General features: G+C 44.8%; 1 protein-coding gene across 1 annotated transcript in view; it reads left to right on the forward strand.

Moving 5' to 3' along the window:
- The window catches only part of SLC39A8 (solute carrier family 39 member 8), a 238,445-nt gene that overhangs the window by 72,871 nt on the left and 147,877 nt on the right, over positions 1 to 17,697 (forward strand). The window contains exon 3 of the mRNA XM_069630700.1: positions 8,920 to 9,088. Coding sequence (XP_069486801.1) covers positions 8,920 to 9,088 — 169 coding nt within the window. The remainder of the gene's footprint in view (positions 1 to 8,919; positions 9,089 to 17,697) is intronic.

Genomic DNA, 17,697 nt, shown 5'->3' on the forward strand with positions numbered 1-17,697 from the left:
CATTAGTATGGGTAAAACTGTGCAGGAGCAAGCAGAGGCCTCCAAATTGTCTAATTGACATTAACAAAAGAAGGCAAACATTGCTTGTGTATGTTTCATAGTCGCATTGTAAAAACCATCGACAGAGGGCGGGTAGACTCTGGGGGTGCTGTGAAGTGGTTCTCTATGCATCTATGTGTGGGATAAACGCCTTACCTGAGCCAACCTCTTTACTTTATATTATTAAAAGTCCAAACGTTTTGTGGGTTTCTGGCTTGGTGAAGCATTGTTCCTTATACAATTCCACACCGTTTCACCAATCTGCACCAAATGGTGCATAGTTACCTGTTAGGAACCTCTGGACATTACTGGCTACATGCCATTTGGACACCCCACCTCTTTCCCCGTATTTCAGAACCTTCACACATGAGATGGTTGCCTGAAATCGGCAAAACATCAATGTAGTCATAGAAGGACTGGTCTCGACATGAGGAGCACAACTCGAGGTCCTGATGGAACCTTGAAAACCATGTTCCAAGGCAGTAAAATGCACAGTTTCTAAGATATTTGCACCGAAATGCCAAACAACAAACGGCACCACGCCCCTTCAGGTGACAGGTGGGGAGAGAGCAGTGAAGGTCCCAGTATGCAGCAGCACACCAACACTCGCCTCCCCATAACGTCTGCTACGGGGCATGACAGCCAGCCACATGGGCCCATTCTCAGTGCAGTTTACTTCAGGGTGCAAAGCACATTAAGCAATAAGCGAACCAGAACAGTGACCTACAGGATCATTGATTTTCAACAATTGATGAGCGTGTTATTATGTCTGTCCACAGAACCCGTTCGGAGAATGAGTACTTTTTGCTGGTGTAGAATATAGGAAAGACAATAATCGGAAGTGGATCCAATAATCTTGCTGTGCCAGCCAAGCTTATGTGCAGGAGACACCCACTTACACAACAATATCCACAGTGAGAGATTGAGCATTCCAAGCCGTTAGTTTCACTGCAGTAACACCAGAGCTAAATAAACTTTGCTTTGATGTTGTGATCAACCAAAAGGCTGTTTTAGCCTTGGTGGCCGATTGTGCACACAAAAAGTCCCACTGCCCCCCCCCTTCTTCAGTTCCATCTACCATAGTAGACCAGAGGCACAGATAGAGATCACTGCAGAACTCACGAGGGCTGTGCATGCATGGGTAGCATTGAAGACACTTCTGTCTGACTTCTAATTGGTTAAGGAGTGTTTTAAACCCTCGCTCCCTGCCATGACCGATAGTTAGCTGGCCAATCAGAAAAGGGGACAGAAGGAGGACCAGTAATTGGGTTTTTCAAGAGGGTAGAGGAAATGCACCAGAGAAAGGAGGGGAAACTGGGACAGGGCCGTTTTCTTGAGGCCTGTGAAATGAGGGAACGCAGGAACCAATGAGGGAATACAGGAACCAATCCTGAGAATTAGTCTTTATGATCATTCTCAGCCTAATGAGAGAAGGGACTTGCACACCATGACGGTGTTCCATGAGGAAGGACGTGAAGCAAGAGAGCCACAGAGGGGGATTTGATTTGATTTGTTTATTTATATGGCACACCTAACCCTCAGGTATCTGGGTGCATTGCGTATGGTTACAAAGTTAAAAGGTTACAGTACATAGTTGCAATGTGAGTGGTATGCAAATACCGTAATTTACATACATAAGTTATGTACAAACATGCAGCAATGTGAAGTGGCGACATCAAATATACAGGTAGAGTGTAGAAGTTATATACATCATATGTACAATTACACCAGTGGCAGTGATTACAGAGTTGACTGTTAATTACAAATAAGCAGGAGGAACGGACATTTATGGCATCTCCTGGGCGAGGGGCCATTTTTTTGCTTTTATTCAGAAGCAGGAAAATGAAGGTTCTGCTCTTAACTCTAAAGGTAGGGAGTTCCACAGTTTTGATGCTAAAACCGGGAAGCTGCTGCCCCCTGACTTCTGTAGTTTAAATCTAGGGACTCTGAGGCAGTGTTGTTGTGACAATCCGGTAGGTCGCTCTGATTGACTTTTAGTAAATTTGCATGTCAGGTATTTGGGTGCTGAGTTGGACAGGCATTTGTGGGTGAGCGATAGCGTTTTAAACAAAATTCTGTTCTTGACTATAGCCGTTGGGAGTTACGTCTGGCAGCTGATATGTGATGAGATCTTGGTATATTAAGGGCAGATCTGAGCGCATTATTTTGAAACATTTGTAATTTTCTTTCGTTTTCTTGTTCATACCTAGGTATTATGCGTTACAATAATCCAATTTGGATAAGTGCTCTGGCTAACCTAAAGAAACTTGCTGTCGACAGGAAAGGTCTGCGGGCATTTATTAGCTTACAGGTGTAAGGTGTGGCAGAGGCTGTCGGATTCACTTGTCTGATCAAGGTCAAGGCTGAGTCAAGGTAGAACCCAAGTGTTTTAATTTCCTTGGACACTGATATATTGATGCCATCAATATTAAAGGCTTTAAACCTGTTGTCTAGTTTATTTAGTCTCAATTGGGAACCAATAAGAAGTAGTTTGGTCCTGCCATCATTGAGGCAAAGGCCATGTGTGGCCATCCATGCCTGTTCAGTAGTTTTTGTCAAGGTCGTAAAACCCGGTGATCGGGATGAGAATTTGGGTGTCATCTGCATAGTTAGTGTAGGTGACACCCAAATGGTTGAGGTCATGAAACAGGGGCTTGGTAAAAATATTATACAGCGTCGGTGAAACGCAAGACCCCTGTGGGACTTTGCAGGTCACTGGTGCTGGATCAGCCGATGCAGTAGGTGCAAAGACCCTCATCGTTCTATAGTCCAGGAAGGATTGTATCCAGGCTGTTGGTTTGTCTGAGAAATGAGCTGAGGATGTTAGATGATTGCACAAGACTTCATGCTTGACAAGGTCAAAGGCGGCTGATAGATCTAACAATAGTAGGAGGGCTATGTTTCCTTTGTCTTTTTGGTTGTCCATTTGTGTTTTCAAGTCTATTGAGGCAGTTTCTGTGCCATGCCTAGGTCTAAACCCTGATTGCTACAGGCTCAGAAGATTGTTAGATTCTAAGTGAGCCTGTATCTGTAAATAGGCAGCCCTGTCAAACAACAGAACAACACAGCAGATAACACCATGGCCTGTGTCTCGACTTTTGGTCCAACTACTTGCAAACTCTAGTCACTCATTACGAAGTTTTGGACACTAGTCCAACTGAGCTTGCCCTCCGAACCTAGACACAGGATGGCACTTAAGAGGCCCAAAAACCTCAAAGATCTTTTGACCAACGCCAGAACTAGCAAAAACACTGCACGTTCTACTTTATGGAACATGATGGAGATCCGCGGACATCATCCCTGCCGACAATGCACAGCGTGGAGACAAACACCCAAAATCAATTCCTTCCCGATTGATGGCAAAGAGTGGCAATTGCGGCACTTTTCTAATTGCAAATCATCAAATGTCATCTATGTAATCCAATGCCCCTGTGGACTACGATATGTAGGGCAAACCTCCAAACCTATTGACAAACGTATTGGGGAGCACAGATCCAGGATACGATGCAAAAACTCCACTGCTCCCATGGTCAACCATTTTAATGAATTCCAACATGGCCCTGACCCTTTCTCCTGGTGGGTCATCGACAAAGTTCAAGACAAGGTCAATACTGCTAATTCACTAGACGTTAAGGAGGCATGGTGGATGTTTAAACTTAAATCCACCACAAAAGGCCTCAATGAGGCCCATCCAGGACAATTCAGCATCTAGCCTGTTCCTACTGGTCTAATCTTTTGCCCTGGTGTATCCTTGACTGTCCTTTGCTCCAGGACTGGGACACACGGGCTGAACACAAGTCAGTCGTGCTCCATCTACCACATCTACGTGCCCTCTTACCCCGGGCGCTGAACGTCCTCTCTGTTTTCTTCAGCTAACTCTTACTTTAGCTCTACCTGCACCACGTTACACATCAACTGTGGGTGCCTATTTTCTACTCATATGCATCTAGCTGTTTTTGGTTTCCTTTGCTTGCTTCCTAGGGTGGACTTTATGACTCCGATATGTAGTCTTCTTACATTGTACCTATTTCCGCCAGGAACACAAATTGTGCGTCTTGTACGTATTCAAATGTATAATGCCCTTGTGCACACCTGATGTTATTTCATGCGCATGACCATTATGTTATTATTTCTTTTCCCGACTTAAATTATTGCATTAGTCACTTTACACTGATACAGTAGGCTGTATTCACTGTTGTGATCTTTAAGCAGGACTCACATCCTTTTCTCCCATGCTTGTTGCACCACAGGGATTTGATTCTCTCCTATTTCCCTGCTCTTCAGTCAACTCGCTGTAGGACACCAGCGGCACTCACAAGCAGGCACCATACACCATTACACCGACCGCTACTCGCAGGATCCCCTCCGGGGCCCACACAGTCCAAATTATGCACGCTTGTGCCCGGGACTAGGACACTACCCCCAGGCACATGCAGTCTTTGCGACTCTGCACCCGCACGCATGCGGCTCACGCAGGTACACTAACGACGAGCGCATGCGTGCCCATGCTCCCCTACCATTTTTCTGTGCAGAGCCGCAGCTCCTTTACAGAGTCAGCACCGGCTCTGCCAGAGGACGTTCGCCTCGACCCGCAGCACCACTAGGTTACAGGTAACTGCGATTCCTTTCTCCAGGCTGTCCTCACGAGAGGCCAGGCCACCCGGGAGATATGCATACAGATCTTTTTCTACATATCCAGACTGCATGCTTATCTTGGCTTCCCTTTCCTTACATAATAGGGTGCTTATGCTCCAATACTCGCCTCCACACAGCCGGAAGGGCCCTCCATGGAATGCCAACCATTGGTCCCTCCTTCAGTTCTTAGCCTACTACACTTTGGATCTTAGGTAATGCCTACATTTTGTATAATCACACATCCATTATTGCACAATTAGTAATGTGGGCACTTTTTTGCATGTACCCTTACTTTGCATCTGTTTAGGGGTCAAGCCCTCAGTCACTGCTCTAAACCTGTGAGACAGTCCGGAGGATCCTCGCCCCCATCAGGGCCTCTGTCCCACAACCAGGCCCTGTCTACCCATTTGCCTGGTGTCCGACCCTGGACCTCCTTTTCACTTCCCGCCAAGCTGCAACTCCATGCTTGCAAGCACTTTAGTGCTCCCGGCTCTAGGTGAGTTGTTTTAGCTTCTGGAACTTATTAGGATTTGTCCTTAAGTGTATATACTTACCTCCTACCCTTGCTAGCACCTAGCTGCATGATTTAAAACAACTTAGTTATTCCTTTTTTTCCTTTCCTTTACACAGAGTAACCTGACTCTCATGGCCCTAGAAGAAGGCTTCCATCTTCCTAGCCGAAACGTCTGCAGCACCTCTGCCCACATCTCCCTGGGCCGACAACTATGTCTGCACCTATATTTCCAACATTACATTTTGACGTAGACCAAACACGAGGTCATATTCTAGCCGGGCACAGGAGACCCTTAATCTAAGTCTCCAATTCACTAAATCAGTTACTACTCTGTGTTCATTTAATTTGTTCTCATGGCGTTCTGATCACTTTATGAGTTGGTTTTTGTATATTGTAGTGCATTCATTATGCCTTGAAATGAACAGACTGTTTCTTACAGTGCACAACTTTGTACTGCATTGATTATTTTCTTTAACATTTTTTTAAAAGTGTGCATATCAGCCAAATAATAAAAAGCTGTATAACTACATTTTGAATATCTGTGTTTTCACAAGTAGCTTGCTTAAGGAATAAAATGCTGAATATCCCACTTAGACGTGTTTTCACAAGGGTTTAAACAAAGCTTGCATTTAAATTACTTTGCAAACATTTAAATTCTATAGGGTAGGACTACCCCTTAGTTACACTGTCTAAAATGTTCAGCAGAAATGCTAATGTGGTGATAGGTCTGTAGTTTGTGGGAATGTCCAGATCAAGGTTTGTTTTTTCAATAGTGGGAATACCCAGGCATCTTTCAGATTAGTTGGGACTGTGCTAGTTTTGAATTATGTATTTAGAAAGGAGGTGATGAAAGGTGCAAGATCTCTTGCTGCCTCTTTGATGATGTTTGCAGGGCAAATGTCACCCTGACATCTTGATGGTTTGAGGCTGGTTATTAGGTTTTCAACTTCATTAATGGAGAGAGGTGTGAATTCAAATAGGCTACTAGGTTTTGCAGTGGAAGGCTGGGACTTATGTAGTGGTGGTTCAGTGGAAATGCTAAGTTTTTTATTTCCAATTTTAGCTTGGAGCATCAACATTTTATCGAGCAAAGCTTCTTGAATCTTGGAGCACCACGTTTTATCTTTGGTGCATGTTTCGATACGGGGAATGGGTGACTTGAGCTCTCTGAGGATAGTAAATAGTTTTCTGGTACCTGATTTAGCATTGATCATTCTGTTGTTGTATGTATCGCTTTTAATTTGGAGGATGGCTGATTTCTAAGTCTGCTGAGTGCTGTAACTTGGCTGCTGCAGAATACCAAAGGCAAAGGAAAGATGATCATTGCTAGCCTACTAAGGGCTATATCTCAATTCCTCACACGAGCCAGTGACAAGAAAGAGAAATCCAGTGCCTGGTGAGGGCTCAAGCCCAGAACAGCAACCCCGGGACGGTGAGTGATAGCTTTAGCCTGACAACAACCCCAGCAAGGGGGAAGAAATACTTGCTCATAAAATAAGCATAATACCCTGGTGAGAGGGATTCTTGCCAGCAACCTACCCGCAAATGCAACGGGAAGAAAGACGTTCTTGCAGGTAGGCATGGGCAGGCATCACACCAGGGAACCTGGTGTGTTTTACTAGTGTTTAAAGGGTGATGATATGTGTGCAGAGGAGTTGTCCGCACTAAAGAAGACGGTAAAGAAGCACACAGTGTGTTTATCCCTTGGAGTGAGAAGCCAAGACTTGTGCTAGGTGCTATATTCCCTCGATATGTACTATAGAGTAGGGAAATCCAGAAACCGACCAAGAGACCGTTTTGGTAGGATGTTTCCCAAATCAATTCCCCATCCTGACACTTTCAACATCGTTGTTCTCTTTAGTTACAGCCAACAGCCCCTAGTCCTTTCATCATCCATCCAACCACTTCTTGCTGTCCTTAAGTAAAGGTGCTGAACAACATTCTAAGTGTCTAGAGTGTTTTGTTGGTCTCACTTTGTCACAAGTATCTGATTAGTGCTCTAATTCTGGGCCCCAAAACCTTACAAATTGCCCCTTAAAGCAATAATGCCTAATGAGTACTGCTCTTCAAAGTAATATTGTTTGAAAAACCAGAGTCAAGAAAAGTGTTCTAGAAAAAGTATCCACGTTAACCATAATTCCAGAACAACCGTCTGAAATGGGAATAAAAACATTAGTGATAACATGCCACATTGCATGGTCAACAAATAAAAACAAAACCTAACTGGGGACTTTAACCAAACAATGCGTCGGTTTTGCAACGTATGCATGTGAACAGATGAATACATTATTTGCTTCAATTGCACAATCATCCTGTCTATAAGCAGGGAGAGTGTGAGCCTAGGATCGGAAAGTCATCCAAAAATGTGTGATATTGAGTCAGAACAGCAGAAGAATTTGCAATAGGCAACTGTCTCATTGAACCCGTGGTGAGATTCTCCATTTTGTGATGATGTTCATAGAAATTACCGTACTCTTTGTCAGCCAAACAATTCTTAGGTCAAAAGGAAAAACCCATAATAACCAAGCGGGTACTACAGAAATCATGGAATCCCAATAATCAGTGGAAAATGGTTAGAGTAGATTAAGTCAAAAGGCAAAATACTGCTACGGTTACCGGTCAGATTCCCAATGGCTTTGTCTGAGTATCAGTAAGCCAGGTAGACAACACTATCCACCCATCAAATGGGCCATATTCTTCATATTCATCTGGTTCTTCACAAATGCTGGGAACCACAGGAACTCCCTCTTGCTTAGCTTGGGTTTGAGCCTTACACCTACCCAAATCCCCAAATTCTGCCTTAGAATTTTGTATGTAAGCAGTCTTTACATGCAGTGACTACACGTCTATTGGCCTCCTCCAATATCTGTATCACACAGTGACAAAACAGAATCCACCAGAAATAGCACACGCATCAGATCTGAAAACAGGAGGAAACGGATTGCTATTGCCATGCAGATTCTCTTCATTGGAATGAGGCTAAGCTTTCTGTTCATTTAGAGTTGAGCTCATCTGGTTGCTGTAAAACATTCATGGACCATAAAGGTCCACTCATTATTGAAAGCACACCTATCTATACACTGGACTGCACGTGTTACCTGCTAGCACTACATACTTTTGTGAATATCGTTTTCAGAACAATGTTTTAGTTGATCTTCTTTAGACAAATGCACACGATGTTTTATTTTCACTCTTTCCGATCAGCATCCCATCTAATCCACTGCCAATGATTTTGCATGCATCCCTGCCTTATGCAATCACATACCCACTCCCTCACTCACCTTCTATTGTTTCAATTGTTCAATTGTTACTCTCTGTGTGTCTATCGTACTCCCGATTTCCCCATCCTCTCAGCTTTTCCCAGGCAGGGGCACAATATTCAGATTTCCAGACAAACCCTGGTGTTGCAACAGCTTACAGCGAATAATAAAATAGTGAATTAAATAATACCTTAAAAAAATATAGATCTTTTTAAAATTGGGGCCAACTCACCCAAATCCCGTTTCTCGATGCTTTTAACCACACCCGGACCACCCCCACACTTTAGAACCCCTTACCCCTATCCCCCATATATTTAATTTTCCGGTATTATTTCATTCAGTTATTTTCCTCTATATAATCACTGCATACCGCAAGACCACTACTGTTGTATTTGGCCCAGTATAAAAGCTCATTAACATAAGGCAATGGGAATGTTCAGGTTTGGTAACACTGCTGATTTCTTCCCCCAGTGCATGTCCGGAGAGCAAATCTTTTCCATTTATGGGATGCCGAATGGGAGCCAGCTCACCGGATCCAACTTCACAGCACTATGTCCTGCAGTTCTGCAGCAGATGGCCTTTCATCCTTGCGGAATTCAAGCAGATCACAAGAACAAAACTAGGCCAAGTTCTGCAGAAGGTAAGGAGCTGATTTATTGTGGACAACAATACCTTTATGGGAATTGTTGTCCCAGTCTGTATTACAAGAGTTTGATGATACACTCAGTTGTGTGCATGTGTATGTGTATGTGTATAGCGAGGGGGAAGTTTCAGTTGATGCAAATTGAAAAAAATATATATATTTTATTCCTTCCAAAATAAGCTTGACAATTGCAAAACATTCACGATAAGTATTATTTACTGTCCTAAAGGAAGGATGACCACAAACTATGTGTCCAGTAATGTAAAGGAGAAGTAAAACGATAACAAAGAACAAGCAGAAGGAAAATGTTGCAGAAAAAGAATAGGCATTCTTTATTGAACACCTACAGACCTCGATTCTGAACTTAGAACTCGTGATGAAGGGCCACAGTTGGAAGCACTGGTATAGTGGGGCAGGGCCCTCATCGGACTCATGAGCAGCAGATCCTGCGTCAGATGGACGCACTTCAGCTCCACTGCGCATGTCAGGAAACAGAAAGCTCTCCTTGCCTTCTGGTTCCTGTCTAGTATCAAGTCCCTCTGAGCTGGTCAGATTAGCGTTAAGGGCAAAGCCAACATCATGTGTGTTCTTACAATGTTGCGGGATGCATTTGTGAAGCCAGCAAGGAAATGTTTTTCTTACTGTGACATTGAGGGCCTGATTCATGGAATTTGTGCGCCGAAAAAACAGTGATTTTTGTGCCATTCTGCCCGCAAATCCCCATTTGTTAAAAAGGGATTTGCGGGCAGAATGGCGTACAAATCCCCATTTTTCGGCGCACAAATTCCATGAATCAGCCCCTGAATGTTTTACTTCTGTAAAGGGCAAAGTCTATATAATGAATATTCTTAAATGGTGGCAGATGTAGCAACTTTGCAGCCATTGATTAAATTATATTTCCTTACTGTGGAATAGCATTTATTTTACTGGCGTTAAGTGCAAAGTCAACATGAATCATGTTCTTACATGGTTGTTGAGGGGGAACATTTTGTGCAGCCAGGTTGCCGGTCCGGTAACAACGATACTGGTATGCTTGCTGGTACCATTGTTACCGGACCGGCAAACTCTGAGTTGTGCCGCATTTGCCTTACATTCCACCAAGTCTGCCCTGGCGAAATGAAAGGCACCCGCGAGCACAGCATGAACGGTGCCGGTGCTACAGGCATCCCCGTTCCCATTGAGCCCTATGGGGCTGAAATGGGAATGGGGATCTACCGGCACTGGTACCCGCGAATGGGCAATTACTGGATCCGGCGGGGTCGGAATACCCCGATAATTGCCCATTCGCGGGTGCTGGACTTTCATGCCGGTAAGGAGGTAGCCTTGCTGCTCTTACCGGCAAGACTACCTCCAGCCTTGTAATGAGGCCCATTGTCTTCTTGTGGCATGGAATTTCTGCTGGCATTAAGGGTAAAGCCAACAGCAATGTGTTTTTACATGTGGATACTGCCATATTTTGGCAGAGCCAGCATGACATTTGTTCTTATAGGTGAACACAATTTTGCAATCCCACAAAATGCTGCAAAAAGGATTTTTTTTCAAAATAGCACGAAAATTGGGGTTTTTGAAAATAATCCCACGAAAACAGCCTTTCTTGTAAATAAAGGCTGTTTAAAAAAAAAAAAGACACAAAGTATCAGGTTCTCCAAAATCATTTTGCGCAAATAATGAAATGCACTAGCAGATCTCCTCACTTGCATCAATAAAAGGAGCAGCCCAATCCACAAAAGAAATCTGAATGTGTCCATTGTATATGTGCAAATTTAGATGTCCTTTTTTGCCTTTTTGCGCAATCGTGCATTTCTGGTGGCATTTCTGTGCATTTTAAAGGGCATCCTAAATTCACACACAGGTTGCGCTTTTAAATGTGCAGAAAAATAAGGCAACCCCATGAACCTGCTTGGTGCGCATTGCATGACAGGGTCTTTCCTTACCCTGACATACCATTTTTTTTTTAAAGTGTAACAGCAGAGGTATGAGCTGCTGCTGTCTCACTTGCACTTCTATTCCTCAAACGGGATACACATTTTTGTTATCACATTTTACAGTGACAGGACCTGTAAGAACTCGTCACAGTAAAATGTGCTGGGAGCCTGTCGAACATTAGTGTCGGGAGAACGCTCCTGCACTAATGTATTCAAAGTGGCTGGCCAGCGCATCATTTGTGCTATGGCTCAGTCCCCTGGAAATGCACTGGTCACCTTTGAGAATAAGGTGACCGGCTCATTTCCAAAAATGGAACGTCTAAAAACAGTATATCTTCTGCTCCATTTTTTGGGGATCTGGCCCAAAATCTACATTCAATTCTTTTTAGTGAAATAGTCACAATATGGGGGAATGCAGAGAGAGGGGGCACACTGGGCAAGAAAGCAGAGGGGTAGCAGTGGGTCAAAGGGGGATTGCTGGGCAAGCGGGTGGAGAGGGAGAGGAGATCTAGAAAACACACTGATTAGTGGACCAGAAAGCAGAAAGAGCAGCTGGCCAGAAAGAGGCAGAGAGCTGCAGATTGGGAGGAAGGATGGGGGATGAGCGTCATAGAAGGGGGGGAAAGGATGCAAGATGCAGAAGGAGAAAGAATGAATGCAAGACTGTAGACTGCAGGAGGAACTGGGAAGTGTAACATGTGAGTTGGGAACATGGTTTGGAGTGTGGCAGGTACTGAAGAGTGAGTTGTGATTTGGCAATGTGACAGAGCACCTGAGTATTTACATGACTGGCAGAGGGACAGGTTTGGGAGTGCAATATGTGAAAAGGTATTGGTTAATCTGAGGGAGGTTTGGTGAGTGTGGTGTGTGGGTGCTTGGGGGATTGGAGAACCTAGAAGGGAAACAATTTCACCATTACAATTAATAATGATCAATAAAATTAATAAAATAAAATAGGCATGCACATTAAACCAAAAAGGTAGAGTGAAACAAACACTGTTCTGTCAAGCCTAGCACATCTGAGTCTGAGACTTCTCCTATTAAATTGATGCAAAAGGTTGCCAACCTGGCTCTCTTGCAGCCTCACATACTACCTCTTTCTTGCATTCTGCCAGTCTTACACCGTCCAGTCGATAAAAAATGTGCCACAAAATATCCTGGGGGGGGGGGGGTGGTATGTCTTATGGTATCATTACTTTATGTAATATTACAGGACACACAGAGAGGTAGCTAGTACACTTGCCCACCATTTGAATTGCTGTTGGGCCTTTTCCTAGAAACAAGCACCGATCACCATGCTCCCCAGACCCTGCATCTTAGCCCCTCCTCCCCACCTTTGCCACAGCCTATTAGCGTTCCCCTGGCCACAAGACAGGGAATACCAAGAGGACATGGCATGGAAGACCTGAAAGTTACTTTTCTCAGAGGCAGCCGCCAGAAGGAAGGGATCCAGAGGGTGAGTAGCACCTAGCCCACCATTTGAATTGTTTTGGGCCTTTTCCTAGAAACAAGTGCCCATCAATGCATTCCTCAGCCCCTGTAGCTGGACCCCTGATCCCCCCTGCCACTGCTCGCCCTCGCTGCAGCCTTTTGGTATTCCCTTGATCACGAGGTCCAGAACACCATATTTGAAGACTTCCCCCAGGGCAGCCATGCCCGGGCAGCCGATGAAGGGCACAGGCTAAGGGTGCCTTCCTTAGGGCGCCTTCCCTTCATGCTTGCCAGTTCCCCATGTGCCCTAATCTGGCCCGATGCAATGTTCCAACCAGCAGCTACATCCAGGTGAGGGGCGCCTTACTTTGAATCTCGCAAGTGTTCCTAATGTAGGTTTGCCACTGTGAATCTGGCCATTGTTGCATTTTGCAACACTTGCATTTCACTTCACGGAGTGTTTCAAATTTGGGCTTTGTTAGTCAGAATTGCATGCAGTACCCTTTGGGACCACCACATACAATTAGGACTACAGGTGTATGCAAAACCAACCTTTGGTATAAGTCTGTACTACACAGTTTTGTGGTAGCGAGCTGAGCAGCCAGGCTTATCTCAAGAGGGAATGTGAGAAGTACAAGAGGTTAAACAGAGGTCTTACAATCACAGTGGTTCAAGTAGACACTTAAACTCAAGGTTTCTTGGTAAAACACTTCTTAATTTATCACACAATCATTTAGAAAACATTCACTAGAAGGAGGCAACTTAATAATATACACAAATACACTTCAATAGCAAACCAATAAGTTTCTGAACAAATTAGGCTCCCCTGAAATAGGAGTAAAATGGCATTTCAGTTACTTTCAATGGGAGTAAAAAGGCACAAGTTAGCAGAATAGATCACAAATACTTTCTTAGGCAGTGCAAATGGTTATAGTTCACTAGAGGACTCATTTCAGTTCAATAGGCCTAGGCCGAAGTCAATGACTAATGTCTTGGATAGGAAAGAGCAGTTCTTGAAGTAAACGGTAAAATCTTTGCGAAGTTCTCAGAAGTAGTGTGTATGAAAAAGATCATTCGTTGGGTCACAAGCTGATTAGGCCTGCAAGTTGGGAAAGTTTCACGAACCTTCACCATGAGAGATGCGTTCTCTCAATCGGGTTGGCACAGTACCTTAGTGTGAAGCAAAAGATGCATCTGAAGACGTTGGTTCCTGGCAGTTCCTGCAGATCTCGCTGTTCCTGAGCCTCAGTCGTGGGGACAAGAGGGAGGATGTCAGGGGACTCCTGCACTGCACGGGTCCGTCAGAAAACGCAGACAAAATGGAGTCACTTCAGTTCGAGTAGCTGTTCATGAAGCACACAAGCTGGGGTCCTTCCCCCTGGCTAATCCTAACCAGCTCTGAGAATGGTATCCGGGTGGCTCATGAGTTGATTGGTCCCACCAACTTAAAGGAAGAAGTCGTTCTTGAAGGGGCTTCTCTGTTGAAAGGAGCTTTGGCGATTTGAACCTGCAGCAGGGCTTCCCCGGGCAAACCAATGGCCCAGGAGTTGCAGCAGCTGTCCTCTTCCAGCTCGTCTTCAGTTCTTTCATTCCAGTGGTTGACTCTGCTTTCCAGTCCAAGAGACTCGCCTTTTAAACAGTTTTCTCCCATTCATTCCAGCCTAGCTGCCACTTACCCAGCAGGGTGGCTGTCCTTGCTGGACAGTCAGCCAGCCAATCACGTCAGAGTGCATTTGGGTCTCTTAGGAGACTAAGCACAGGGTTTTTTTGGCACCTCCCTCACTTCCTGGCCACCCCAGACAATCAGACGCCAGAGGCGGTCTTCAGTCCTTAAGCCCGCCAAAGGCATGGAAACAAAGGTACCAAACCTGGTTTGGCGCTCAGAGACAAACACTAGAAGGACCTTTCCAAAAAGAAATGGTGAAAAAAGAAGACCGGGACCCGTTTAAACAAAGGGGCTTAAGGTGCCATCTTGAAAAACATGGCTCCTGCGATTTTTAGCTACCGGTGTTCGTGGTCGGGACAAATCATGGTAGTTCATTGTAATACCACTGCCACCAGCCATTTTGATAGAAAAGGGTAGCATTTGACTGCTACATGAGTTTCTAGACAGGAACACTAAGCAACCCCTCCAACACTCTATAGGAAGATAGTGTGCGCTGAGTTTAGAAACTTAAAAAGACTAGTAAAGTCAATGTAACCTTACATTCTCTGGGAACAGTAGTTTACCCCAGTGAAGGTATTGGGAAGTCTAAAAAGACATCCCTGCGTCACTGCACTGAGGGTGCTGTGTAACACACATGAAAATATGCCTATGGAGTTATCTTAAAACTCCATAACCAAAAGCATAAACACAGAAAACAAACAGAATTAAAAAATACAGAGTCCCAAGGTTCAGCAAAAGAGCTGGGGGTCTCTAAAGTAGAGAGGAATTAGCACATTTTGAGAATTCTCCCTAAAAGACTTGTTACTTTGAATCTCACCACTGTTGTATCTTGCCACACTTGCATTTCACTTCCCATAGGGTTCCCAATTTGGGCTTGTTACTTTGAATCTCGCTAATGCTGTATTTTGCCACACTTACATTTCACGTCCCATAATGTTCCTAATGTAGGTCTGACACTTTCAATCTCACCACTGTTGTATTTTGCCACACTTACATTTCACTTCTCAGAGTGCTCCAAATGTGCGTGTGTTACTTTGAATCTCACAACTGTTGGATTTTGCCACACTTGCGTTCTGTTTCCCAAAGTCTTCCCAATTTAGGCTTGTTATTGGATCTTGCCACTATTGTGTTTTGCCCCACTTTCATTTCACTTCCCAGATTGTCCCTAATGTAGGGCTGCTGCCTTGGTCTCACTACTGCTGTATTTTGCTGCACTTGCGTTTTGCTTCCCAGAGTGTTTACCAATGTAGGCTTGCCACTGTGAATCCTGCCACTGTTGTGTTTTGCCACACTTACATTTCACTTCCCCAGAGTGTTCTGTGTTTGGGTTGGTTACTTTGAACCTTGCCGCTTATGTATTTTGCTACACTTGCATGTTGCTTCCCAGAATGTTCCTAATGTAGATTTGCCACTGTGAATATCTCCAACGGTTGTATTTTTCACACTTGCATTTGGCCTGCTGAGTGTTCCCAATCTACGTTTGCAGCTTTAAATCTCACCACTGTGACTCTCTGCCACACTTCCATTTCACCTCCCATAATCTTACTGATGTAAGCGTGCCACACAGTTCTCTCCTCTGTGATACTTTGCTGCGCTCTAATTTTGCCTCATGGAGACACTACAGGGTCCAAGCTCTTGCAGTCACCCGTCCAGAACTAGGTAAAGCTCAGTTGACCTCATTCCTCCACTCCCTAAAACCTGAAATAAGTTACCCCCACCTGCACACTAAGTTAGCATCTCCAAACGTACAACCTCTCACTATGGCTAACAGCTCAAAAATTAGAGGTTTCAATTGGCGCTCCAGAAAGACCCCTATTCACCTTGTAAGATACCATCCTTATATATTGGCACTCCCTCCCAACCTATGAGAAGCAACGACCTACACCCCTCCATGCCGAGACAACTCTCCCATCAGCATCCCCTCCATCATGCACCTTCTCTCATAGGTTTCATGTGATAATGTCGCAGTGAAAAAGTCACCAGGTAGACAACTTAGTTTTTCCTGACCGCTAAAATTATTTCCCCAAATATTCTAGGAGGGGTATGATTATATATTATTACCTCCAATCCTAGAATATTTGGAGAAAGTGTTTAATTGTCTGGCTGGTGTATATTTAGGGAAATGGCACCACCTGGTGGCCATTTTCACTGCGAAATTATCACTGGATAGGGTCTCAAATAGGTTGTCTTTCTAGCTCACTCATTCCCACCAGGCCCAACCCACGTTTCACCACTCCACTCCCACTAGCTTCACCTGCCCACCAGCACCATGACTTGCCAATTCAGATCCATGCTTTACATCTCTAAGCACCTTATGTGCAATCATTGCATACACCCCCACGCAGCCAACCCTCCAACCATTGCCCACATGCCCCGAGCTCCCACAAAATACCTAAAGAATAAACACCTCACTTCCTGCACCACTCCTATTGTGTACAACTCCCTCTATCTACCACCCAGACAAAAAAATAACTCTCACACCTACACCCTCCCCTCATCCCTTACACCCCAAACCCAGTAAAATCACTCCTTAGCCTGCTAAATAGCCTCCAAAGCCCACATGCCAAACACTCTTAACCATGACCGTCTAGGAGCCTGTCACCGGACTCCCCCTCCCGACTGGAAACCAACCCCATCTCAGAAACCTTCTGCCCCAATCTCCCCCTACAACACTACAGAATCCACTTTCAAGAATACACGTGGCATCCGCACCTGGCAAATAAATGCACACCCTCCCCTGGATACACTCCCATCCCTTGTAACTACATTACTTTCTGACATCCAGAACTCATCCGCCACCCCAGCCCTCACTACACTTCCACCAATAACGCGTACGGCCTCTGTCGCCTCTATCTCCACTGGAAACCAACTGCATCCCCCTACAAACCCCCCCATCCAAACACACATCTAGGACCCTGCACCGATTCCCAACCTACCCCCCACCACTCCACCAGTGAACTGTCCGACTGCACCTTCCAGCCCTCCCTGTCACAACCTCTATCCCTGCATAAGCCATCACCCTCCCCGGCCTCGGCATCGAGCCAACCCCATCCCTCGACAGTCATGCCTTCTCTTCTCACAGCAGCCACTCAGAATCTACCCCCCTCTGACTTCAGCCAAACAACTAAACAGTCATCTTAATTGCATTTTCATCAATGCCAGATCTGTCGCAAAAAAATCATCACAATATATACCACTTAATCTCATCAGAATGCCCCGACATCCTCTTCATTACCGAAACCTGGTTTTCCCAAGACTTACGACCGACTGCACATGAAGCCTTCTCACCAGGTTACAAACTTATTGTGCAAAACTGGCCACATGGCAGTTGACATTGCCATCCTTCACAAAGTCTTCCTATCCACCTTGTATGCTGACAAACAGGCCTGCAACACAGACTGTGAATCCCTCCTGGTAAAAATGCCTGCTCTCATTCTCTTATACTCACAGGTTCTTGCTCATCTATGGACCCACTAGATACAATAGAAGCTTTGCGGAAACCATTAAGTGACTCCATAGCAGCCATCATGGTCTCCCACCCCCACTTCAAAGTATTAGGGGATTTCAAAATCTGGTTTGACAAG

The sequence above is a fragment of the Ambystoma mexicanum genome, chromosome 6q, assembly GCF_040938575.1.
Source record: "Ambystoma mexicanum isolate Mex_15411 chromosome 6q, UKY_AmexF1_1, whole genome shotgun sequence".
NCBI classification, from domain to species: Eukaryota; Metazoa; Chordata; class Amphibia; order Caudata; family Ambystomatidae; genus Ambystoma; species Ambystoma mexicanum.